The following is a 22,639-nucleotide window of genomic DNA, read 5'->3' on the forward strand; positions in this document are numbered from 1 at the left end:
AAACGCCGCCAACAGAGCACGTATGCCCGACCGCTGCCAATAAACACCATCGAATCCAAAGCCCTGCCAAAGCCCTCACCAAGTGCCAGAGACGCCGCCAATCTTGCTTTCACTCAGGCAGCAGCATCCCTTCAGTCCAAAACCCACTCAAACCCATTCCCCACCCCTTCAGAGTGATAAGAGGTAGCATCAACCCATCAACCCATCAACCCCCCAACCCTCTCCCGCTCCTCACTAATCAACCCCTGCAACTTCCGCATCTGCCCCAACGCCACGTCCCGCTCCGTCTGCAGCTCATTAACCTCCATCTGACTCTGATTCACCCGCTGCACCACCACATGCATGTCCTCCTCCGCCTCGCGCAGCAGACCCTCCATCTCCTTGACTTTCCGCTCCAGCATCTGCGTCCGGCTCATCTCGAGCAGAGACGTCTCGGTCAGTCGCTTGCCCCCGATCTTTGGGCTCTTGGCCATTAGCGGAGATGGGGGAGCGAGTCTCTTGCTCCCGCCGTTAGGGATGGAGATGCGCAGGCGTTGCAGCGATGGGGAAGACGCTTCCTCGATCCGGCGCACTTCGGCCTCGTGGTTGCCGAGCGTGGCTTCCGAGTGCTGTTGCGCCGCGAGCACGGAGTCCTCCATCACGGTCAACCGTTTCTGCATATCAGCAATACGGCCGTTGGACTCGCGCTGTTCTTGCTCGCCTTTGGCGACGGCGGAGGCGAGCCGGTTGCGCAGCTGGACGTTCGATTGGACCTGCTTGTCGAGCTCGGCGGCGAGCTGGTCCATGCGGTTGGCGGAGCGCATCAGCTCGGCGGCGCTGTTGTCGTCGACTTCTTGCGCGCGCGCGCGGTATTGGGCGGCGATGTGGCGGGCTTGGTCGCGTTCGGCTTCCGCGGTGGAAATGCTGAGTTTGAGTCTGTCTTCTTCTGCTTCGATGCTTTCGCCGCTGGTCCGAGTGGGCGTGGTGGGTGCGAGGATGTCGTGGTCTTGCAGGATGATGCGGAGGCCTCTAGTCTCCATCTCGGCGCGGTCGAGGTCCATCTTGATGCCTCCAAGGCCCTTCTCGTACTGCCACTTCTGCTCGAGAGCGTCTTCTGCTCGCTTCCTCAGGGACGCCACTTCTTCCTTCAGGAAAGCCACCTCCTTGTGGTAAGCAGTTCGAGTCGGAGTGACCTGCTCCGCCTTCGTCTTCGCCTTGGTCAGCTTCTTGATGGCACGCTCGTGCTCCCTCTGCTGCTTTTCGCATCTTATGATCAGCAGCTTCAAAGCCTTGTGCAGAGCATCCCGCTGGTCCTCGATCTCCTTGACGGCGTCCCCATTAAGCGAGCCAGACCGATGACGACCACCACCTGCTTCCCTCTCTTTGACCGAGCCAGACCGCGTCAACGAGCCACCACGCTTGCTTTGACTCCTCGCCAGCGATCCGGATCTCGAAAGACCAACACGCGGTCCACCAATCGTCGGCGAAGTGACACCACTGATATCCTCCTCTGCGATACTTCCAAACCGGCCCTGCATCTTCCCTTTCAGCGCCACAAGCTCCTGCTGCATCCTCGTGTTCTCATACACCAACGCCTGAGTATCAGCTGCCTCCGTCTCCAGACCCTCCACCCTCGCTCGCAACCCAGGCACAATCTCATCGCGGAGGTTGTCCCGCTCGTTCCTATGCAGCTCCATTTCCAATCTCGTCGCGCTATACAGATCCTCAAAGCTGCCCTTCGCCTGCCGTTCCTGATTCAGAAGCCTCCTAGTATCTTCCAACGTGGACTCCAGCTCATCTACCCGCTCCTCCGCGTCCCTGTGATCTTCGTCCTCGTCGAACTTCCGCTGTAACTGCTCCTCCATATGCTGCACCATCTGCTCCAGATCCCTTCGCCGACTGAGCTCGGCTTGGAGTCGAGACGCCATATCCACCTTGATCGAAGCCTTCTCTTGCTCCACTTTCCGCAGCGACCGCTCCATCTGGTCCAGCTTCAAGTCCACATCCGACACAGGGTAGCGTGTTGAGGCTCCAGAGTCCGAGTAGTAGTCGCTCGTTCTCCTTCCGGCATCTGAAGGTTGTACAGTGGGTGCTTCCGTTCTTATCCGGTCCAATTCATCTTCCAGCTCCATCTCGCGCTTCACCGAGCTCGCAAGCTCCGACGACACGTGTGCCAGCTCACGCTCCAACTCTTTCACGTGGGCATTCGTCTCTGGTGTGCCGATCAAAATCGGTGTCTCCGGGTTCTCAAAGTAGTCACTCCGCGGACCTGACAGGGCATTCGCCTTGTGAATGTCCAGCCCCGGCGGCGTCAACCGCGGACCCAACGGCGACTGCTCCATCGCAATGGGTGTCTGCAAGTGAGGCGAAGGCCCGGGAGAGACAGAGCGTTCTGAGAACGTAGTGGTAGGGGAGTCTCCATTCACCTTGGGTACACTCCCCTTCCTGCCGAACAGCTTCCACCTGCTGCCACCCGGTGACTTGGACCGGTGAGTGCTCGGAGAGTCAGCGGCTGACCCTATCGACTCATCCGTCAATGTCCTCTGCACGCCATCCATCTCCAGCTTCATCTCGGGAGGTCTCCTGCTTCCGTTCATCGAAGAGACAGCACTCAATCTTTTCGTCGGCGAATATTGTGACGTGTAGTCTATACTCGAGACGGACTGCTTCGGCGCATGTGATATGGTATGCTCCTGAGCATATCTTAAATGTACCGGGATGCTTGAGCGACGCGACTCTCCGCCATAGAGGGACGAGGAGGTCTCGGAGTCGGCGATTCGTGAATCTATAGAGTCGTTACGCGTGTGCGGTCGAGGTGTGTAGGTGTATGATGCACTGCTGCTAATGTGAGAAAAGACGTATAAGGCTCGAACACGGGGCCGACATACCTATGGTCCTGTCTCACGGGAGAGGTCTCACTCCGAGGTGGTGAGACCGCGTTCGTCAACTTTGCCAACCCACTGGGCTGTGGATGTGCTGTGTCCACCGACAGTGGTCGTGCAGCCGGATTGGTAAGGCGTGGTGAGGGTAGTTCAGCTAGCGAGTGTGCTCGAGGAGCATGCGCCGGTAACTGCTTCCGTCTGGTCGCACTGGGCGAGGATACAGGTATACTGGAAACCTGAGATCTGAACGCCGAGAAGGATGGCACCGTGATCTGCGCAAGGGATGGCTGCCTCCTCCCAGACTCCTGTTGATACTGATACTGCTGTCCCGGATCCTGAGTCGAGTGCGATCTGCTATGCAACGCACTGGGATACCGCGAAGAGCCGTCGTCGGAATAGGCAGAGGCAGACCGTGTGTCGTCGTAGTAGTCGAGATCCGCGAGGGACGAGCGTTGCGAGTGCAAAGCGTGCCCGGCCATGGCGTTCGAGGGTGGTGATAGACTAGTGGCCACTGCTGGTATCTGTGGCAGATGGCACGTCCGTCGGTCGGTAGCTGGTAGAGTACGACTACGACAGGCTACGGGCAGATCAGGGCAAGGGTGCGAAAGGCGCCATCATCTGCTTTCCTCGGTCGCCAACCTAATCGATGCACCCGTCGACGCCGCGAAGGATGTGCCTCGAGGCCGAAAGGAGCAAACAGCCGGCAGTCTCCTGCTCTGTGCCGTCTTCTCACGAGGACGAGTGATAGGAGTGCTGTGCCGACGGTGATTGGGGAGGGCTAGTCCAAACGTCTGCGCTCGGGGCGCGTGGGCTAAATTGACGATCGAGGGAGGTGAGGTTGGCGCGTGCGAGTAGAAAGTCGAGACGTGCAACGTGTGGGTGGGATTCCTCGCAGCGAGGAATGAACAATCAACAGCAAATGTCGCTTCTCCCTCTCCCATCCCACTTGCTCTACTCGGACACGCATGCCACTTCTCACACAGTCAGCGACTCTACTCGACAACTCCCTCCCATTGGTGCACTGATAACGTTGCGGGCGGTAAAGGGGCTGACAATGGCAGCGCATCGTACCTGCGTCGTCGGTGAAGCTAATCGCAAAACACCAAAATAGGGGTCTCGTCTGAACTTTGCTCGGTGGGCGCTTCGTCAACACAATCACGCCTACAGTAGCCCCGGAGATCTCTGTGGAGGCGTGACAACCCCGTGACGATCATGATATTGATCCTCTGCGTGGATGCGTATGGTCGAGATGCACACCGCTGCTATACACGGACCTGTCGGACAATTTCGCTTGTTAGCATATCGCTCAACGACCTGTCTAGACTTTGGCATGTGACTGTCGCATTCTACAGTTCTATTCTACAGTATGTCAACATGTCTTCTCCCTTCCACCTCAGTTCGTCTTCCCGTCCAAGTCGGCGTAGAAGTTCCACTTGAAGTTGGCACTCGGGTCGTTGAAGCGGAACTTCTTGTCGATGCTGTCGATCTTCTTCACGTCTTCAGGATCAAGCTTGAAGTCGCCCTCGAGGTTCTGAACGATGCGGTTCTCTGTCTTGCTCTTGGGCAGCACGTTGCGTCTACGACAGGTCAGCGTTTGCGGTAGGAGGACGACACTCATCCTACTCACCCATGTGCGATACCCCAAGCCAATGCGACCTGAGCACCGCTCTTGTTGTACTTCTTCCCAATCTCAGCCAGTGTCGGGTCATCAATCAGCTTGCCCAGATCCTCGCCCTTCGAGTAGATCGGGTTCTGGTTGCCGAAAGGCGAGTACTGCATGATATGAATGCCCTTCTCCTTATGCCAGTCCGCAAACTTCTTCTGCTGCAGCCATGGATGGCATTCTGTCCATTCAGTCAGCACCACTTCCCTCCCCACCCCATCACGAAGTCGACATACCATACTGATGCGCCGCCGGCACAATACTCGCCTCCTTCACCAACCTCTCCATCTCCGACTGCGAAAAGTTGCTCACCCCAATCGCCTTCGCCTTCCCCTTCCTCTGACACTCCTCCATCGCCTTATACGTCTCCACATAATCCGCATCCCCAGGAATCGCCTTCCCATCCTCTCCCTTCGGGAACATGCTCTCCCCATCCTTGAATGGCGACGGCCAATGCATCAGATACAAATCCACATACTCCATCCCGAGATCCTTCAGCGACGCATCCAGCGCCGGCTCCACGGACTTGGGGTCATGCGAGTTGTTCCACAGCTTGGTCGTGATGAAGATCTGGCTGCGCGGGACGCCGGATTTGGCGATGCCGTCGGCGACCATGGGCTCGGTGCCGTAGATGCGCGCGGTGTCGATGTGGCGGTAGCCGGCGCGCAGGGCGGTCTCGACGGCGGAGGCTTGGGCGTCTTTGTCTTGCCATGTGCCGAAGCCCACGGCCGGCATGGTGGCGCCTGGTAGCATCGCACAATGTCAGCTTTGGGATTTCCGTTTGAGGCGGATGAGGACGATATACCCGTGTTGAGCTTGTGTACTGTGTTGGCGGTGGAAGCCATTCTCATCTGCTGCTTGACGGGTGCTTGGGAAGAAAGTTGTTGCGTGACTTGTCCGACTCTGTTGATCGCTGAGGAGATGCTTTTGGAGGACATTGTAGAATGAGTGAAAATGATACAGAGCTCAGTCTTTTGAAGCTTGAGAAAGATTGAAGACGACAATGGTGTCCGAGGATTTAGTCAAGGCACGTCACAATGATGATAAGCTCAACGAAGAGACGACGGAAACTTAGCTGCGATCAATGGGGGACTCCTGTCCTCCGGAGGCATTCAACGCGAGGTAATCGGCTCGGTGGATGCCATTGGTGACGTCGAGAGGCGGACGACGATCGATGTTTGGAGCCGCATTTGCCGTGCACGAGGGGTCGTTGATCGTGAAATCGACAAACTAGCACGGTGCTGCTTCCTCCTTCCCAATCAAGACACCCGGCATCACATGAACTCGAGTGGAGAGACCACTGTCGGGAGTGCATAGTCGCCTAGCGAGAAACGTTCTACTATGAAGAGCTGAACATGCAAATCCGCAAGGTCTGCGCGGTTCCGAACAGGTGAATACAAGCACACGAGAAGAGGAGGGCAGCAGTAAGTGTCTGTTTTGTCAGTCTCGTTGTCCATACACTTTGCATTACATGCTCCCCAAACGACCATACGGTCCAAGATTGTACATGAATCATTATGCCAAATTCAACTTTTCATCCCATCTTCCACCGTCAAAATCCACCCAGCTGATGCCAGATCCCCCTCAATCCTCTCCTCTTCAACAAGATCGAGCCTCTTACAACGCGAAGAGCCCAACGATACCAACGGCACCAGCAAGCCCCGCACCAACCATCGCAGTCGGCAACGCCGCACCACCAGTCGAGCTGCTCGATGCACCCGACCCAGAGCCCGAGCCGGACCCAGAAGTCTGCTGCGATCCACCTCCATTGGTCTGCTGTCCGCCACTGCCGCCCGTCTGCCTGGTCGTCGTGCCACCGACAACCGTCGTCCTGCCCGCCGCGTTCGTGCGAGTGGTGCCGCCGATCACGGTGCTGCTGGAGTTGAAGCCCATGGTCGCGTTGCCGCCTGCGCCTGGGAGAAGCGTGGTGCCGTTGCCGCCGACGGCTGATGCGGCACCGCCGAGGAGGTAGGTCTGCACGCCTGAGGGCAGGGAAGCGAACCAGGCGGGTGTCGAGCCGGCGGAGAGCTGGGAGGCGACGAGTTGCTCGGCAGATTGGGAGTTGGTGAGGTAGAGGCCGGCGAGGGAGGTGGGGACGGCGGTGGCTAGGATGTTGAGGACAGAGGCGCTGGAGTGTTGTTAGGGGAAATTCATGAAGAGGGAGTTTGGAGGGCAGGCTTACGTGTTGACGCCTGTAGAGGATGGGGCAGGGCTGGAGCTGGAGTCGGCAACGATGCTGCTGAAGCTCGACGCATTGGTGATGACTGCTGTGCTGGAGGACTGTGCCGCGACGGTGGCCGCAAGGGCAGAGAGCGTGAGGGCCTTGTACTGCATTTTGGCGTGTAGGATGTGATTAAAACTGTCTTTCTTCGAGTTCGAAATATAGGAAGAAGATATTCAACGCCTGATGAGAGAAATGCTGCAGTAGATATTCAACGAAAGTTCCGTAACAGTACGAGAAGAAGGAAGACGAACAGGCAGTCGAATTAAAAAGATATATATCACAGCCGCATCAAACGAACTATTGCTGAACCCGCCAGCTTATGCGTAGAAGCTTCTGCTTGGCGAGCTAGTGTTACGCGTCTCCTGGCACCACGAATACGGATCGAGGCTCTGGTGGCGGAGGCCTCTGTGCTGAGCATCCTGGTCGGAGCCAATGGCGGAGCTTTGTTGGTCGTGTTCAGCGCGTGGTTGTGGGTTTTCTCGGCTGTCTGATGTGGGCTTTTCGTTTTGTGTCACATTTTTGTTGTTGTAATGGTGGAGCTGGAGCTTTGCGGGCTGGCTGAGGAGGGTCGGTTGCGAGGCGAGAAGCGCTGCAGAACATTCCAGTGGCAATCTTTGGTGCAGCTCTGCTGTCTGCTGTATTGCGTAGAAGTGTGCTCGGAACATCGACCAAACGTTGAGCCGCAAAAAGTAGGTCCGTTCAAGTCCAGGATCACACGAGGCCCAGCTTCCCGATCCGGCGGTGCTTCGTCCAGCTCTCGGCCACCGATCGTTGCACTGCGGCTCTACAAGCTAAAAATACAGCCGTTCTTTCAACGGCAAAGACCCATCCACAGTAATCACCTCAACGCTTCCCACTGCCCAGCTTTGCAGGGCACACAGAGCTGTGTCCAGTCTAAGCAACCTCAATGCGGGGCCAGTTATGATGCTTCAAGGAGGTCGCGTCAGTATCGCGCTCGAATCCTTCATAACCTCAGGCTGCTGCTGCCTCTCAAACGTCCGACCTGTAGCCCGCCGCACCATCGATCCACGTCTCGTCGACGTGATGACTTTGACGGTGTTGCCAAAAGCCACTGCGATGGTCTGGCCGTCTATTGCTACTGCTGGACCGGCGTTGGAGACATATAGCGAGTTGTCTGGCCCGGCATCTGTACTGTCGCTTGCAAGGACTTGGACGGCGTCCAGTGAGCCATCGATGGAGAGTCGGTATGCTTCCCACGCGAGGTCAATCTCTTCGCTCTGCGGCTTCGAGCGCTTCGTTCGCCGGCTTCTGACCGAAGGACGGGGTGGTGCAGCGCCATTGAATTGTTCATGATGCTGCTTGCGCAGGCCAAGGACGGCTTGCGAGTTCACGATGCTCCAGGCACCGGTATTCTCGACTTTTTGTGTGGTGCGTTGAGCAGTTCTGACGGGGTTGCAGGACGCATCGCCGGCCTTGAGGCATAGTGCGGCATCTTTGCCCGTAGTGGCCGAAAGCGTCACGACGCTGCGTTCATATTCGCTGATGCCTTCAGTGACCAATGCCATGCTTCGCAGAGCTGGTGAGCCGCAGGAAGCGCACTGCTTGCCTTGTCCCAGCATGAATCCAGCAAGCGACGGGTCATGGTCGTCCACATTGACCTGACTGAGGGTGGCGAACGTCTGGGCATCAAGGAACAGAACATCTCGCGACGTAATGACGACACAGACCTCGGAGCCCAGCTCGGCAGTCTGCTCCAGTCGGACTCTTCCAGTCAGGCGGCCGTAAGTAGTCCTCACTGGCAGGCTTTGGGTGACGGTCTGCGTCCACCTGCCATCAATCCACGAATAGGCAATGATCTGGGCTTGGTCGGTGAACACCACCAGCCGTCGGCCTTGCGTGGACATCTCCTGCATGGCAGCACCAAGCAACGAGCTGTGCTCCAGACGCTTGACTGCGGACGTGCCGGTATCAACGTTCGTAGTGGCTAATCGCCCACCAGAAGTCAAGGCCAGGAAGTGAAGCTGGCTGCCTTCTAAACTCGGCAAGCGGACGAACTTAAAGAGCACCGGCGGGTTGTCGTCCGGGTAGTCTATGGAAGGGTTGACGAATGATGCTTTGACGCAGCTGTACAGCAGTATCCGGTCGTCTGCGCAGTGACAGGCAATCCACTCGCAGTTGTCATCGACAGCCGTTGAGTAGATGGGCCATTGAATGGTGGAAAGAGCTTCTCCTGAGAAGCACATGATCCTTTGCGCTCGCTGAGATGCGTCCAAGGTCGTGATCGCGATGGTTCTGTCCAGCCCAATGGTCACAAGAGCTCCCTTTTGTGACGTGAACATCTTGATGATGTCGAGCTTGTGTGGAAGCGCAACGCTACCTACTTTGACCGCATCTTGCTCCTCTTCACCATCCATGCGAAGCTCATCCTCTTCGTGGTCCGTGTAGAGCAGGAAATTCATGAGCACCGCCACGAAAGCCACAATGAAAACCACCGCAACAGCGACAGGATAGAAGTGGCCGACCGCGAAGCTGCGGAATGCTGAACTCCAGGCCTCTTCTTCATCGACGTCCGTCCTGTCCGCGCCAGGTAAGACAACAATGAGCGGCGAGAAGACGCGGACGATGAAGCTGTCCGCTCCTGGTTTCGCAAGCCTCATAACCTCTTTCGCGGTGTCAAAGTCTTGCATTCTCATCCACTGTCCAGGAGTGAGCGAAGCATTGATCGGGGGTGGCGCGAAGCTGTCAAACTCGTCCAGCATTGGTGGGCCATTCTTGATGAGCTGAAGCAGGTGCCTGAGACTCGTAGCCTTCTCCTTCTGCTCGAAGAAGTGGTAGTTGAGCGAGAGGATGAAGGTGGTAGTCACTGCTGTCCCAGCCATGCGTGTGCTGAAAGGCAATCGGCCGTGCACCAAAGCGTCGAACCATGTGTGGTGGTGGACAGGGGACGGCTTGCGCCTAGGTCGAGACTGATTCGCTCTTGCCAATGCATCTTGCAGCTCGAAACGGCGGATATCGACGTTCAGCACTGCGATGAAGAAGGTAAGAAGGAAGAAGACGTCGAAGAGAGCGGCGATGCAGGCAAAGACACAGAAGGCTGCCACTCCGGGAGAGACGACTCTCGAAAGCAAAGCAAGCATGATCAGGTTTTGCACTGCTGTCGCCACGATAACTGGTCCAATGTCTCCGAGTGCGTTTGCAAGGCGGAGCTCTGTGGCCATCGTGGGCGGATATGCCACGACGGCGTTGATGAGTCGAAACATGTTCTCGATGCCGAGCACCAAAACGACAAACGGATATGCGTTCTGAGGTATCATTGATAGGTTGATCTTGAGAATACCGCAGATAGTGAAACTGGACATGATCGAGCATGTCATTTGCGTGATAGCAGTGTAAACCAGACCGAATCGACTGTGGAAGGCTTTGATCCGTCGCAAGCTCAGCAAGACGTAAAGAGCCATGCAGCAATATGCGATCGAAAGTGCGAAGTTCTCCTTGAGACTCAGCGGGATGATGCTGAACTCGTACACTTTGTTCCGAGTGACTTGTCCGTCCCGCGGAAAGAGAGTGCAACCTTCGCACGTACTGGATGTCAAAGAAGACATTCTTTTCCGCCATTGAGCGCCAATGCCATCTTGCACCTTGTTCATCAAGGTTATCACAAGAGCATCTGCAGCAATCAACTTCGAACGCTGGAACTTCTTGCCAGCAAAAACAGAAGCCGGTCGAAGAGCCACGTTGAGCAAAGAAGACGTCGAGCGAGCCTTGTCGTTGATCGTCTGCAAGATGTCGCCGTCCTCATCAATGGTCTCGTGCGAGTTGTTCCAATACATCAGCGGAGAATGGTAGCCCCAGTCCAGCGTGCTTGATCGCAGCTTGTCGTGTAGAGAAGGGACTTGATTCGACGTCAAGGGCTCGCCTCCCACAAGCGATTGTTGGATGTCGAGTGCGTTGTTCAGAACCCCCTTGTCCAGAGCCTTCATGTAGCTGCCGTGAACCCAGACTTGCCGCATCTCGACATCCGCTCTGTTGGGATTGCCTTCCAATGGTTTGGCGGTCGTCCAGACATGGTGTGGGAAAGTGGCGAAGCCCGCTGTTGGATTCTCAGCTAGTAGGATGGTTGGATAAGAGAAGCCCATAGCAATAGCCACCGAGACGAGCATGGTGACCAGCCAGTGTTGTGCAGTCGTTCTGCCATGGCGATAAAAGCCTCGACGGATGGGATGGTTGGAAGACAGGCGTGGCGGTTGAGTCGTTCCTCGGAGGGGGTAGAGAAGGTACCAGATCATGTTGGGAAGAGGCCGGTCATTGAACAGTCTAAGCTCTGGACTTCTTCTTATGTTGTCTTAAGTGCTGGTGATGTCGACGTCCAGGAAAGCAGGAGTGTCGGTTCTAAGGGCAGAATCACCATGTTGGCATCAGCTCATCCAGGTTGTAATACTGGTATGGTTCGAGAAGTTGTCTTCAGCTAATTTCAGTTACAGAACGGTTCACTTGTGGCAAGGAGAGCAACATGGAAACGTACGATGGTCTTGATATCGCAAATGGAGTTCAGGCAAACACTTGATGCCTGAGAAAGCGCGACCCCTCCAGTGCGAAGTCCGAAAGTCTTCCACCCACTTCCACCTTCACACTTGCATACCACAACCTCATCTTGCTCGCCACATCCGGCAGAGAGTCCTCAGGTAGGTGTCGCATGTATCGCCAATACTTCACCTCAGCTCCACAGTCCTTTCGCTAGCCATTCATTGCGACCACAAACTTCACCACGACCTCATTCACTGACACGCCTTCACAGCGCCACCGCGAACCTCACTTCACCTCTTCCACCGGTCACGCGCCGCTGTTAGTCAGCTGCCGCAACTCTTCACCACAAAACCGGCGTTCTCACCGGCCAACGCTCTCTCTTCCTTCCACAACAACCTCCATACCAAACCCACACCCACACCCATACCACACACCACACCAACAACCACCAACAATGGCGTCTCCCAATTCCGGCAGCGACAACGGCGCCGCAGACCAGCCCACCGAGCCCCAACAGTCCGAACACTTGAACATTAAAGTAACCGACAACAACAATGAAGTCTTTTTTAAGATCAAGCGCACCACGCAGCTCAAGAAGTTGATGGATGCATTCTGCGAGAGGCAGGGCAAAGCCCCGCAACAGTGCCGGTTCTTGTTCGATGGGCAGAGGGTGAACCCGCCGGACACGCCTGATACGGTGAGTACTTGACATCCCTGCAGCGGACGTGTGAGGTTGAGGACATTGGAGTGAGGATGTGCTAACTGTGATGTAGCTCGACATGGCGGATGGCGATACGTTGGAGGTTCATCAGGAGCAGATTGGTGGGGCTTGCTGATGCGCCTCACTCCGAACGACTCCTACGGAGTGAAGCGATCGAAGACCACGAGTGATGCACCGAGGGAGATCTGCGCGACGATTGCAAGACGAAACGACATCGAATGAAGGTGGCGATGCGGTGACGAGGGTGCATGCTGTTTTTTGCTTGCGCGTTTCGGCGCAACGGAGCTGGATCTAGGCATCAGGCAAGGACATGTCTCATGGATTCGTGCGTGCGAAGGCTTCTGTTATGACTGTACTTGGCATCTGTGGCTGCATCGATCGAAGCGTCTAGATAGCTGAGCCGGAAACCCATTCAAACCACAACAAAACCTCCCAACTATGCATTACCCCAGATCCCCGAATTGCGCCAAATTGCCACCCGTGAATCCATCAACCTCACTGACAAGACCTCACTCACAGAATCCCCCCCATCTCCCCACCCCTTTCTTTACTCCCCTCCGCAATCTCCACCACCCGCCTCGCCGCCTCCTCAAACCCATCAAACGCCTCCAACTCCAGCCCACTCTCCGCAATCACCCGCTGCCCCACCTCCTCATTCGTACCCCTTATCCTCACCACCACCGGCACCCCACGCATATCAACCTCCTTAAACGCCAACAGTACCCCTTCCGCAATCATCCCCCCATCCGTCAGCCCGCCGAAGATATTTACAAAAATCACCTTCACCCTCTCGTCCCGTAAAATGAGCTCGAAGGACTTCTTCACCGTTTCGGATGTAGCTTTGCCGCCCGTGTCGAGGAAGTTCGTCGCGTGCCCGTTTTGCAGGCGTAGAGCGTCGAGGGTGTTCATCGCTAGGCCCGCGCCGTTCACGAGCGTGCCGATGTTGGCTGCCGGGTTGGGGAGGCGGATGAACACGATGCCGGAGTCTTCTGCTTCGACTTCTTCGGGTTGTTCGAGGGTGCGGTCGCGGAGCGTATGGATGTCTGGGTGCCGGGAGCAGGAGCGGTAGGCGGAGTCGTCGAACTGGAGGATTAGAGAAGGTAGGTGGAGGGCGATGGTGCCGGTTGAGGGGTTGGTGGAGATGGAGGTGGAGAGGGTGACGGCTTCTTTTTCGAGGTACACGGTTGATAAGGCGCGGATGAGCGAGGTGAGGGATTGCTTGGTTGATTCGGGCGGGCTGATGTGAGCTATTGAGTCGGCGATGAGAGAGTCGGGAGGTGGAGAGCGTTGGTCGAAGGGAAAGCGGAGGGCGGTTTCTCGGAAGCGGGAGGTGTCTGTTGAAGGGGAGGTGCGGATGCAGGGTTGGCGTTCGCTGCGGTCGACGGTGAGGCCGATGTAGAAGGCGTCGGAGGGGGCGGGTTCGTTGGATAGGGTGATGTTCTTGAGGTCGTCGAGGTAGGGCTTGAGGACATCGGGAGCTTGTTCTGGACGGAGGTGGAGGTTGCGAGATTGGTGCGGTCGCTGAGATGGTGGTGAGGGTCGGTCGGGTCGAACGACAGGACCTCGCCGCATTGTGGTGTGGTAGCCACGTTTCTGGTCTGCTGGGTTGCCTGTGATCTTGCTGACGTCTCGTCCAGACTGCGAGAGGAGCGTCTTCATGACTCCCCCGAACTTCTCTGGATGGTCTACCATTGTAGCACCAGCGTCTTCCAGGATCTTGTACTTCTCCGCCGCGCTGTGCTCGCCTCTTGCTGCCCACGCTCCAGCGTGACCCATGATGCGCCCTGCCGGAGCATGTATTCCGCCTACAAGTGCTGCAATGGGCTTAGGGTTGGGCGAACGTTTCTGGTAGTCCTTGATCCATTCTGCTGCGTCTTCCTCTGACCTTCCGCCAACTTCGCCGATGATGATCATGGCTTGCGTCTCCGGGTCTTGCTCGAAGACTTCCAAGCCATCGACGATGTTTGTGCCTGCAATGATGTCTCCGCCCATGCCAATACATAAGCTCTGCCCAAGACCTGCCCGTGTGACCGAAGCAACCGCCTCATATGACAGCGTGCCAGACTTCGCTACAATTCCAACATGCCCGGGAGAAAAGGTCGGTAGAGGTTGGAAGCCTATCCTGCAAGAGCCAATGGGTGCTATTATGCCTGGAGCATTGGCACCTACTAGTCTGGACTTCGATTGCGTTTTGAGGATGCTCGTTACCTGTACAGCTATACGTCAACTCCAGCACGGCCTAATCTCTCGCATATCTCGACACCTACCCTCATAATATCATGCAAAGGTATGTGCTCGGCCACAGCCACAATCAAAGGAATCTCCGCCTCAATCGCATCCTCAATCGCCCTGCCACATTGGGGCGCCGCGACAAACACAGCAGTGGCATCAGGTTTCAACTGCTCTTTGGCCTTCTTCAGATCAGGAAGCAGAGGCAGCCCCAGATGCTCGCCCTCTTTGCCCGGAGTGACTCCTCCCACAATGTTGGTGCCATATGCGATACTGTCTTTGGCATTTCCAGTGGCGACTCGGCCGGTGAAACCTTGGTAGATCACTCGAGTGTGCTTGCCGATGCGGAGGTTCTGGACTGTGTCTTCATAGTCTCGAGAAGCTGGAGAGGCGGAGAAGTGTCGTCTAGAGTGTCTCGAGAGTCGTGGTAACTTTGCATGTGATTGTCGGATGGCCTGACCGCCACGTACAGGAGCAGCCATGTCTTCTTGAGGACAGTACAAAGGAAAGAGACAGTATATGAGCAAGACAGACAACCTACCAGAATTCTATAGCTATTTGTTCGAACATTGGCAGCGATGACGGAGCGTGGTGGTCCTCGGTATCTGGTACTTCTCCAAGATAGCCGTGCGTCTTATTTCCTGTTCCCGGCGCTAGGCCTGTTCCTGGGGGGAGGAAGTGAATGCGATGCATGTGTCAGTGGGCCTTGGGGCGCTGTACAGCTGTGTTTGAGGCGAGAAGCGGCTCCAGCGGTCGTTGTTGGCCTTGAACGGTTCTTCGTGTGTTCATGTTTTGAACTGAGTGATGTGTAAGCGTCATGTCTCACAGTGAATGTGGTTGCTCTTGCTCCAGGTTTCATGCCCCACATTGCGGGGAGAAGTTCACTTGAAAGATTCTCTAAGGTTGCTTGCTCTTTCACAGCTTTCACAGCTCAACTTCAACATCGAGACAACATCACCTCATATTCATAGGCCCACTCCCACCATGGCACAACCAACCACAAAGTCCCTCCACACCTCCCTCGACAAGCTCCAAATCTCCACCCCCAAGCCCGCCACCACCAAAAAATCCGAGCCCGCCGACTCTTGGGAAGACGAGGCCGAAGCCACCACTCCATCCAGCGAAGACGACACCACACCAATTGGCAGCCCCAACAACGCAGGCCTCGAAGCACCCCCACCAACCCCCTCCTCTCCCAGCCAAATCCCCACCCAATACGCCCCCACCAACTCCCCCATCTACCGCCCAGGCGGCGATCCCCTCTCCATGGTCCCTGCCGAGCTGGCGCCGAGGAAGACCAGTCCCAACACCGAGGACAAGCGCCCCGAGAAGTCCACGGCGGTGGCTTCGCGGTTGATCGCAGCGGGGATCGGACAGAAGGCGCCGAAGCGGACGAAGGAGCAGCGGGAGTATGAGCAGGCGATGAAGGTGCAGGAGAAGAAGAGGCGGGATGCGGTAAAGGCGGAGGAGGAGCGGAAGAGGGTGGAGAGGGAGAGGGCGGTGAGGGATGTTTGGGGGGATTGAGGGGGATGGGGGAAGGAAAGGGAGGCTGCATTGATTTGGAGTATGACTACGACGGCACAGAAGACTGGAGGGAGGGCGAAGTCGTATGGATCGAAACGTGAATACATCTATCAGCATGCTCGGAGGCATCAACGATACGAAAGGCATCCAAGACCAGCAAGCGAAGAGGGCACGAAGCTAGGTGCAAAGACTCGGTGCTTTGCTTCGCGTCGACTGACTGCGGCTGGCCATCCAATCTAACCAGTGTCGAACATTCCTAAGCTGGCGGTCTCCGGCGACGGAGAGTCAACCAGCACTGCGATTTTCGCATATGCGCGCACACTGCATTGGCCTGGAACCAGCTGGAGGGTGATTACCGACGGCGGCCAGAAATGTCTAATGGACTACGAAAAGAGGGCCTCACTCGATGGTTTGTCGCGTACGTGAGAAGCTCTAGCAAATAACAGCAACCAGCAGCGTTGTAGCGCATCGTTGCAGCATAATCCACAGAACTCACTGATCCTCCTCCTCATCCTCATCACCCCCAAAAACCGCCCTAAAAACCGCCTCCCCCGCCCTCATGCCCTCCAACGCCTCATTCCTCTCCACATCCACCTCCCCCCTCCTCGCCCTCGACTCTCTCAACCCTTCGCTCGTCACCAACGCCTCTCCTCTCTCCTTCTCTCCACCTTCCATCCCGCCGGACACGAAAGAAGACGCTTTGAAGCCCCCGTCCCGGATCATGCGGTCGAGGCCGGGCATGCTGCTCTTGCCAGCACTACTACCGCCTGCACCGTTGCCGGCTCCGCTCGCATCCGTCTCACCGCTGACGTGTGCTGGAGGCCGGACGTTGAAGCGTTTACACAGTAAGCGTGTCGGGTAGAAGTCGATTGTGCTCCGTGTCATGGGACCGAACATGCCGAGTTTGGCTGCTTTTTCTGCTGGATCTTCTTCTCTCCCTCCTCCTACACCCTGGCCTGTCGAGGGCGAACTGCCTGCGACGCCGCTGGAAGTGAAGCGCCCGGACATGGCGCTGGAGATGGGGCCGAAGACTTCGGCTGCGCGTTTGAACTCGGTCAACTCTCTACTCCAGTCGTCGAGCGCCATGCTTTCGGGACGAGGCGGGAGTATCGTTTCGGTTCCAGCGCGAAGGGAGAGAAAATACCGATACCGATCTCGCTTCGCCGCGTCTTCCGAGTAGGGCGCCCAGCCGCCTCTACTATCACCATCCAACCTCTGCAACGCAGCTGCCGCAGTCGCCTTATCGAGCTCCGGCACGAGATCCGAGAGAGATTTCTGGCGATCCGCCTCGCTGAGCTCAAAACCTGGCGGAGCTTTCTCACTGAGTGCTGGAGGGAGGTCTTTGCGATTTGTGGCAGTGGCGAGACGGTCGCGGGCGGAGGGGGTGAGGAAGGAGAAGATGGATTTGCCGGGGAGGGGTTGTTCGCCTAGGATTGCGGCGCGCGATTTTGGGTCGAGAGTTTGGAGGTCTGTTGAGGTGTTGGGTCTTGAGGTGACTGTGTTGGAGGTGGTTTGCGAGAGCCGGGATGGTTGCCAGCCTTCTGGGACTGTGGGAGGAGGGTACTTGTTCTCCTGGAGTAAGGTGAGAGGTGCTGTTGTCAAGACGAAGCCGTCAAGTGGCAGGCGACCGTCGTGGCATTTTCGGAAGCCAGCGAGAGAGTTGGTTTGCTTGGTGAGCTTCTTCGACGCGCCGAAGGTCGGTTTCTGCTGGACTGCTGGGTTGGCGTTGGTGGCAAGCAGGCCCTTTTTCTTCTTGTCGCCGCCAATTATGCGGTTGTAGCTGATCTTCGGACCCATATCGTAAGCGTCTTCATCGTCGGAACCTGTGTCATTCAGCACGCCCATACCGAACCCACTCTTCTTCAACTTTTGCTTCGGCTTGACAAGCACCTTCGAGCGGCCCGAAGGCATCATCTTTGCGTCCCTTTCGCTGTCCTCTTCCTCCTCCTTCGCCTCCGCCTCACCACTGCCCAGCTTCTCCTCCCCAGCGAACCCCAGGCCCTTCCGATCCTTCTTCTTCCCCAACCCAATCATCCTCGAGTCCTCCGGCGCAAACAAATGCACCTCCCCCTTCTCATCCCCCTTCGCCTTCCTCCTCACCTTCGGCCCAATGCCCTGTCCAGCCCGCCACCCCATGCGCTGCAACAGCTTCACGCCCATCGTCTCGCCCGTTGCGCGAAACAAATCAGTAAACATCCCTCCCTCTGCCCCCGCCCTCCTCCCACCTCCCAGGCCCGCAAACCCGTCTTGTGTGGAAATCACCTCACCCTCCGCCCGCTCAGCCAAATCCTCCTCATCCATGAAATCCTCCACCCTTTGCCCTTTCGGCTTCTCCTTCCCTGCATCATCATCTCCACCTTTCTTCCCCCTCGAGCTCATAAACGTAGAGGGCGTCCATCCCTCCTTTGAACCAACCGAATTGAAATACCCCGCGCTCCAGCCGCCGGTAAAAGCGCCATGGAGCCGTTTCCGCCCGCGCTCGTCGGTGACTTCTTGTTTCCAGATGGGGACGTAGGAGCCGTCGTCGCGCGCCTCGGGGTCGTAGGCGGGGAGTGGGGTGCCGATGAGGGCGTAGGGGGCGTGGGAAGGGTTGGAGTCGAGGGTGGAGGAGAAGGGGCGCTTCTTTTGGGATGACATGGCGTTTAGCTCTTTTTTCAGAGAGGTGGGACTGATGGACTTGATAGCGAGAGGTTTTGGTACGGAGTCGGGGGTGTAGAAGGGGATGGGAGCTTACTTTGGCGGCCCGAGATGGGTTGTTTACATATTGAGGTTGTAGTATCACTTGCCGTCTTTGCTCATGTAGAGCTGTATGTACAGTAAACAATTATGCGCCGCGTCCGAACGAACAACTCTGCTGTCTTTGGTATTGTTATCCCGCTTTCACCGAACGTCAAGGACGACGCGTTGGTGCGGCATTTTGAGCTCAAGGATTGAAGGTGGATTGCAGGAATCATATGCAAAGCATCGGTAGGATCGACGTGGGCGGCGACAGGGTCCTGCTGGCTGCCGGATGTTGTCTCCTTTGCCCGCCAACTCCCCGACGACACCACCCAAGATCCCCCCAACAACATCACCCTCGCCGCCTCGATGCGGTAGCCATCACCTACGACCGACGGAAGTCATCCGCCAAGGATAGCAGCTGCAACACGTGCCGCAGAAGTGGCATTCACTTGCCTCGCGCGATTAGACTTCAGGGTCCCGCGATCGTCGCCTGAGACATCCACGTCAACATCAATAGCAGCGACAGCAAGCGGTGCAAGCAGGAAGAGGTGAAGAGGCGAAGAGGTGCCGGGCATGTCGGCGGCAGCGCAACCATCCCCCTTACCGCGCACCCCCTCGACCCGACGTCAGCAGCAACCTCCTCCTCAGAGCTACAACTCCCCCGACCGCGACGCGCGACCACACCGCACCCAGAGCGCCACTTCCCGCTCGAACAATGCTGCACCCAGCTCACCGCGCCGCTCAATGTCGTCCTCACAGCAAGGTGCACCTCCACCGCCCTCCAGCGCATCACACAGTCGCACTCCCTCGAGCAACCTGCAGAATGTAGCGCAGCGCGACTTTGAGCAGTCCAACGTTGCCCGGCCGGCTAGCACGCGACGTAGCGAGTCGCATGACCGACCGGTCAATGGATCGCGGAGAGAGAACGATGCTCGAGGGCATGCGCGCACGCATTCGAGGTACTCGGAGCAGCCGACTCCTGCATCCACCATTAGTTCCGCAGATCAGAGCAGTAGACCACCTGCGCCACCTACAAATGTCCGAAGACGCAAGTCGATTGACGCGACAACAGGACATTGGGAGCTTGGTAAGACCATCGGTGCAGGCAGTATGGGCAAAGTGAAGCTCGCCCGTAATAAGGAGACGGGCGAGCATGTAGCGGTCAAGATCGTGCCGCGTCAGAGCACCGACGGCGAGCACCGTACGATCGCTGAGCGAGAACGAGCAGATCATTCGAAGGAGATCCGGACGGCGCGAGAGGCAGCCATTGTCACCCTCGTCGACCACCCGTACATCTGCGGCATGCGGGATGTCGTGCGCACAAACTACCATTGGTACATGCTGTTCGAGTACGTCAACGGCGGACAGATGCTCGACTACATCATCAGCCACGGCCGTCTTAAGGAGAAGCAAGCGCGCAAGTTCGGGCGGCAGATTGCGAGCTCGCTCGACTACTGCCATCGGAACTCGATCGTCCACCGCGATCTGAAGATTGAGAACATCCTGATCAGTAAGAATGGCGATATCAAGATCATCGACTTCGGCTTGTCGAATCTGTTCAGCCCGAGGAACTATCTCAAGACATTCTGTGGGTCGTTGTATTTCGCTGCGCCGGAGCTGTTACAGGCGAAGCAGTATACAGGCCCTGAAGTTGACGTCTGGAGCTTCGGAATTGTGTTGTATGTGCTGGTATGCGGCAAGGTGCCGTTCGATGACCAGAGCATGCCACAGCTGCATGCGAAGATCAAGAAGGGCTTTGTTGAGTACCCGCCGTGGCTTAGTCCTGGTAAGACTACCTCCTCAAAGGCTTCGCGTGGGAAGTATGCTGACAGGACATCCAGAATGCCGGAACCTCATAGCACGAATGCTCACCACGAACCCCAGCGAGCGAGCGACACTGCAGGACATTATGAACCATCCGTGGATGACTAAGGGTTTCAACGGTCCGCCAGACAATTACCTCCCCTCTCGCAAGCCGGTTCAGCTTCCACTTGATCCAGCTATAATCGACAAGATGACGGGCTTTGATTTCGGAGCTGCCGATGTCATTACAGCACAGCTCACCAAGATTATCGAGTCGGAAGACTACCAGCGCGCCATTCGGAATCTCGAGAAGAGAAATGTCCTGCAAACGCCAGAGGTTGAGAAGAAACGAGGCGTCTTTGACTTTTACAAGAGACGCAACTCGATCAATAGCCGGGATACGTTGAACACACCATCCAGTGAAGCGGTGCAGCTGGGCCAGGATCCGGTCAACGCCTTCCATCCTCTCATCTCCATCTACTATCTTGCGCAGGAGAAGCAGGAGCGTGAAGCAAGAGAGAAGAATCCAGGTGCTCTGGCGATGCCACAGGATCCGAACGAGAAGCTGACGAAACTGCCTGACCTACCTGCTGCGCCTGAAGCAGCCTACACGAACGCCCACACAGCTGAGATGGCTGGTGAGAAGCCGACTGGTGGCCGCTCGAGGCCTAGAGCCAGGACCCACGGCGAAGACGAGGTGCAGCAGGGACTGCAGAATTTGAACGTCAATAATGCACCGAACCCCACGATTGTAGAGCCGGAGCAGCCGGCATCGTTACCCGCGAGGAAGGAGAGCGCGGCGGCAGGCCTTTTGCGGAGGCTTAGTACGCGGAGGCACAAGGAACCGCCGGAGCGACTGGAGCGGGAGAAGGAGAGGAGCGAGAAGGTCAGTCATCCGCCTTCGTCGCTCGCGGCATATGGTAGCTCGGACACTCCTAGGAAGAGTTTCTCCGTGCGGCGAACAAGAGATAGGGATGGTCCTAGCACCAGGGAGAGGGAGTCCAGTGCCACGAGACCAGAGAGCTCACAGGGCGCTAAGGGCGAGATGTTGTCTCCTCAGCCGGCTGGCGGTGATGGCTCGGGCGAGAAGAAGCGTACCCATGGCCTTGGACGGAGTGTCAGCGTCAACTCGAGCGATATCCGCCGACGCTTGACCCGTAGAGGTGCCTCGGAGGGTGCGTCAATGCGTCCGCCCATGACGAGCAGCAGCACGCAGTCCTACGGGGCAACAACGGCGCCAGAGCAGGTTCGGAGGGAGGACCCAGCGTCCGATGTAGAGAGTCGTCGGCCCCAAACTACTGGCTTCGCGAACCGCGCTCGTTCGATGGGCCACAACAGACGAGAGAGCATGCAAGCTCGCCGCGCCCAGCGCAACGCCGGTCGCCAGTCCGACGTACCCGAAGAAACGGACGCAGACATCGCCGAAGAGATCGACGGCCCAGGCGCCAGCGGAGGAAGTGCGAGTCCCACCGGCATGAAGCCCGTGTACCTCAAAGGCCTCTTCAGCGTCTCCACGACCAGCAGTCGACCCCTCCCCGTCATCCGAGCAGACATCATCCGCGTCCTCAAACAATTAGGTGTCGAATACCGCGAGATCCGCGGCGGCTTCAGCTGCAAGCACTCCCCGAGTATCGTAGGCGGAGACGAGAACAGCAACCCCCAAGCCACTTCGCCTCCAACAGCGTATAGTGGACACCAGAGGAAAATCTCATTCGGCCGCCTGCAACGCAACACTGATCGTGACGAGTTCCGCGCTCAACAGCGTGCAGTCCCCAAAATGCCCAGCATGACCTCCGAAGACGACGGCGGCCTCCCCTCCGACCCGGACGAACGCAGCGAGTACGAACCCGCTCGTTACGAATCGCGCGGTGAGCGCGACATCAACGCCCTCACCCCGCGCCCAACACAGTCCCGCCCGGCCGGCGAGACGAGCACGCACGTCCAAAGCGACATGGGCAGCGGGATGGCGCTGCGGTTCGAGATTCTGTTGGTGAAAGTGCCGTTGTTGAGTCTGCACGGGGTGCAGTTCAAGAAGGTGGACGGGGGGACGTGGCAGTATAAGAATATGGCGCAGATGATTTTGGGGGAGTTGCGACTTTAGGAGTCTCGTGATGACGAGGGCGTGGTGAGGGGGTGGGGAGGTTGTTGTTGTCGAAAGGGAGGGGGATGGAAGCAATAGTTGCGTGGTTTTGTGGGTGTTTGCTGGGAAGGGCAAGCAACATCGCGGATGTCATGGCGCGATGGCGTCGTTGTGGTTCGAGGCGCCGATTGTTGTTTTGTCGCATGTTGGAGCACGAGCGATTGAGCGGTTAACACTAGATCGATGGTGGGTTTTACCGTCTACGAACGAAGTATTGGAGGTCTCTTTGCATTCTTCCTGCTCTCCCTGAATAGAGAAGCTTCCGACG

General features: G+C 57.2%; 9 protein-coding genes across 9 annotated transcripts; 3 read left to right on the forward strand and 6 right to left on the reverse strand.

The window, feature by feature from the left end:
* Window positions 1-197: 197 nt before the first annotated feature.
* On the reverse strand, window positions 198-3,340 carry LTR77_009497 (uncharacterized protein; the record flags this gene model as incomplete). The annotated part of the gene is made up of 2 exons (XM_064806724.1): window positions 198-2,814; window positions 2,868-3,340. The coding sequence occupies 2 exons, from the start codon at window positions 3,338-3,340 to the stop codon at window positions 198-200; spliced, it is 3,090 nt and encodes a 1,029-aa protein (XP_064655029.1).
* Window positions 3,341-4,254: 914 nt separating this feature from the next.
* LTR77_009498 (uncharacterized protein) lies at window positions 4,255-5,462 on the reverse strand (the record flags this gene model as incomplete). The annotated part of the gene is made up of 4 exons (XM_064806725.1): window positions 4,255-4,438; window positions 4,489-4,705; window positions 4,761-5,267; window positions 5,330-5,462. The coding sequence occupies 4 exons, from the start codon at window positions 5,460-5,462 to the stop codon at window positions 4,255-4,257; spliced, it is 1,041 nt and encodes a 346-aa protein (XP_064655030.1).
* A 679-nt stretch (window positions 5,463-6,141) lies between these two features.
* LTR77_009499 (uncharacterized protein) lies at window positions 6,142-6,858 on the reverse strand (the record flags this gene model as incomplete). The annotated part of the gene is made up of 2 exons (XM_064806726.1): window positions 6,142-6,652; window positions 6,707-6,858. 2 exons carry the CDS (start codon window positions 6,856-6,858, stop codon window positions 6,142-6,144), a joined length of 663 nt encoding a protein of 220 aa, XP_064655031.1.
* Window positions 6,859-7,677: 819 nt separating this feature from the next.
* On the reverse strand, window positions 7,678-10,995 carry LTR77_009500 (uncharacterized protein; the record flags this gene model as incomplete). The annotated part of the gene is given in 2 exon segments (XM_064806727.1): window positions 7,678-10,280; window positions 10,293-10,995. The coding sequence occupies 2 exon segments, from the start codon at window positions 10,993-10,995 to the stop codon at window positions 7,678-7,680; spliced, it is 3,306 nt and encodes a 1,101-aa protein (XP_064655032.1).
* Window positions 10,996-11,687: 692 nt separating this feature from the next.
* Window positions 11,688-12,069, forward strand: SMT3_1 (SUMO protein smt3; the record flags this gene model as incomplete). The annotated part of the gene is made up of 2 exons (XM_064806728.1): window positions 11,688-11,930; window positions 12,007-12,069. 2 exons carry the CDS (start codon window positions 11,688-11,690, stop codon window positions 12,067-12,069), a joined length of 306 nt encoding a protein of 101 aa, XP_064655033.1.
* Window positions 12,070-12,467: 398 nt separating this feature from the next.
* LTR77_009502 (uncharacterized protein) lies at window positions 12,468-14,665 on the reverse strand (the record flags this gene model as incomplete). Its single annotated transcript, XM_064806729.1, has 2 exons — window positions 12,468-14,162; window positions 14,222-14,665. The coding sequence occupies 2 exons, from the start codon at window positions 14,663-14,665 to the stop codon at window positions 12,468-12,470; spliced, it is 2,139 nt and encodes a 712-aa protein (XP_064655034.1).
* A 502-nt stretch (window positions 14,666-15,167) lies between these two features.
* LTR77_009503 (uncharacterized protein) lies at window positions 15,168-15,707 on the forward strand (the record flags this gene model as incomplete). Its single annotated transcript, XM_064806730.1, has 1 exon — window positions 15,168-15,707. One exon carries the CDS (start codon window positions 15,168-15,170, stop codon window positions 15,705-15,707), a length of 540 nt encoding a protein of 179 aa, XP_064655035.1.
* A 492-nt stretch (window positions 15,708-16,199) lies between these two features.
* On the reverse strand, window positions 16,200-18,344 carry LTR77_009504 (uncharacterized protein; the record flags this gene model as incomplete). Its single annotated transcript, XM_064806731.1, has 1 exon — window positions 16,200-18,344. The coding sequence occupies one exon, from the start codon at window positions 18,342-18,344 to the stop codon at window positions 16,200-16,202; it is 2,145 nt and encodes a 714-aa protein (XP_064655036.1).
* A 657-nt stretch (window positions 18,345-19,001) lies between these two features.
* KIN2 (Serine/threonine-protein kinase) lies at window positions 19,002-22,332 on the forward strand (the record flags this gene model as incomplete). Its single annotated transcript, XM_064806732.1, has 2 exons — window positions 19,002-20,214; window positions 20,270-22,332. 2 exons carry the CDS (start codon window positions 19,002-19,004, stop codon window positions 22,330-22,332), a joined length of 3,276 nt encoding a protein of 1,091 aa, XP_064655037.1.
* Between the last annotated feature and the right edge of the window lie 307 nt (window positions 22,333-22,639).

The sequence above is a fragment of the Saxophila tyrrhenica genome (assembly GCF_035928015.1).
Source record: "Saxophila tyrrhenica strain CCFEE 5935 chromosome Unknown scaffold_18, whole genome shotgun sequence".
NCBI lineage: Eukaryota > Fungi > Ascomycota > Dothideomycetes > Mycosphaerellales > Extremaceae > Saxophila > Saxophila tyrrhenica.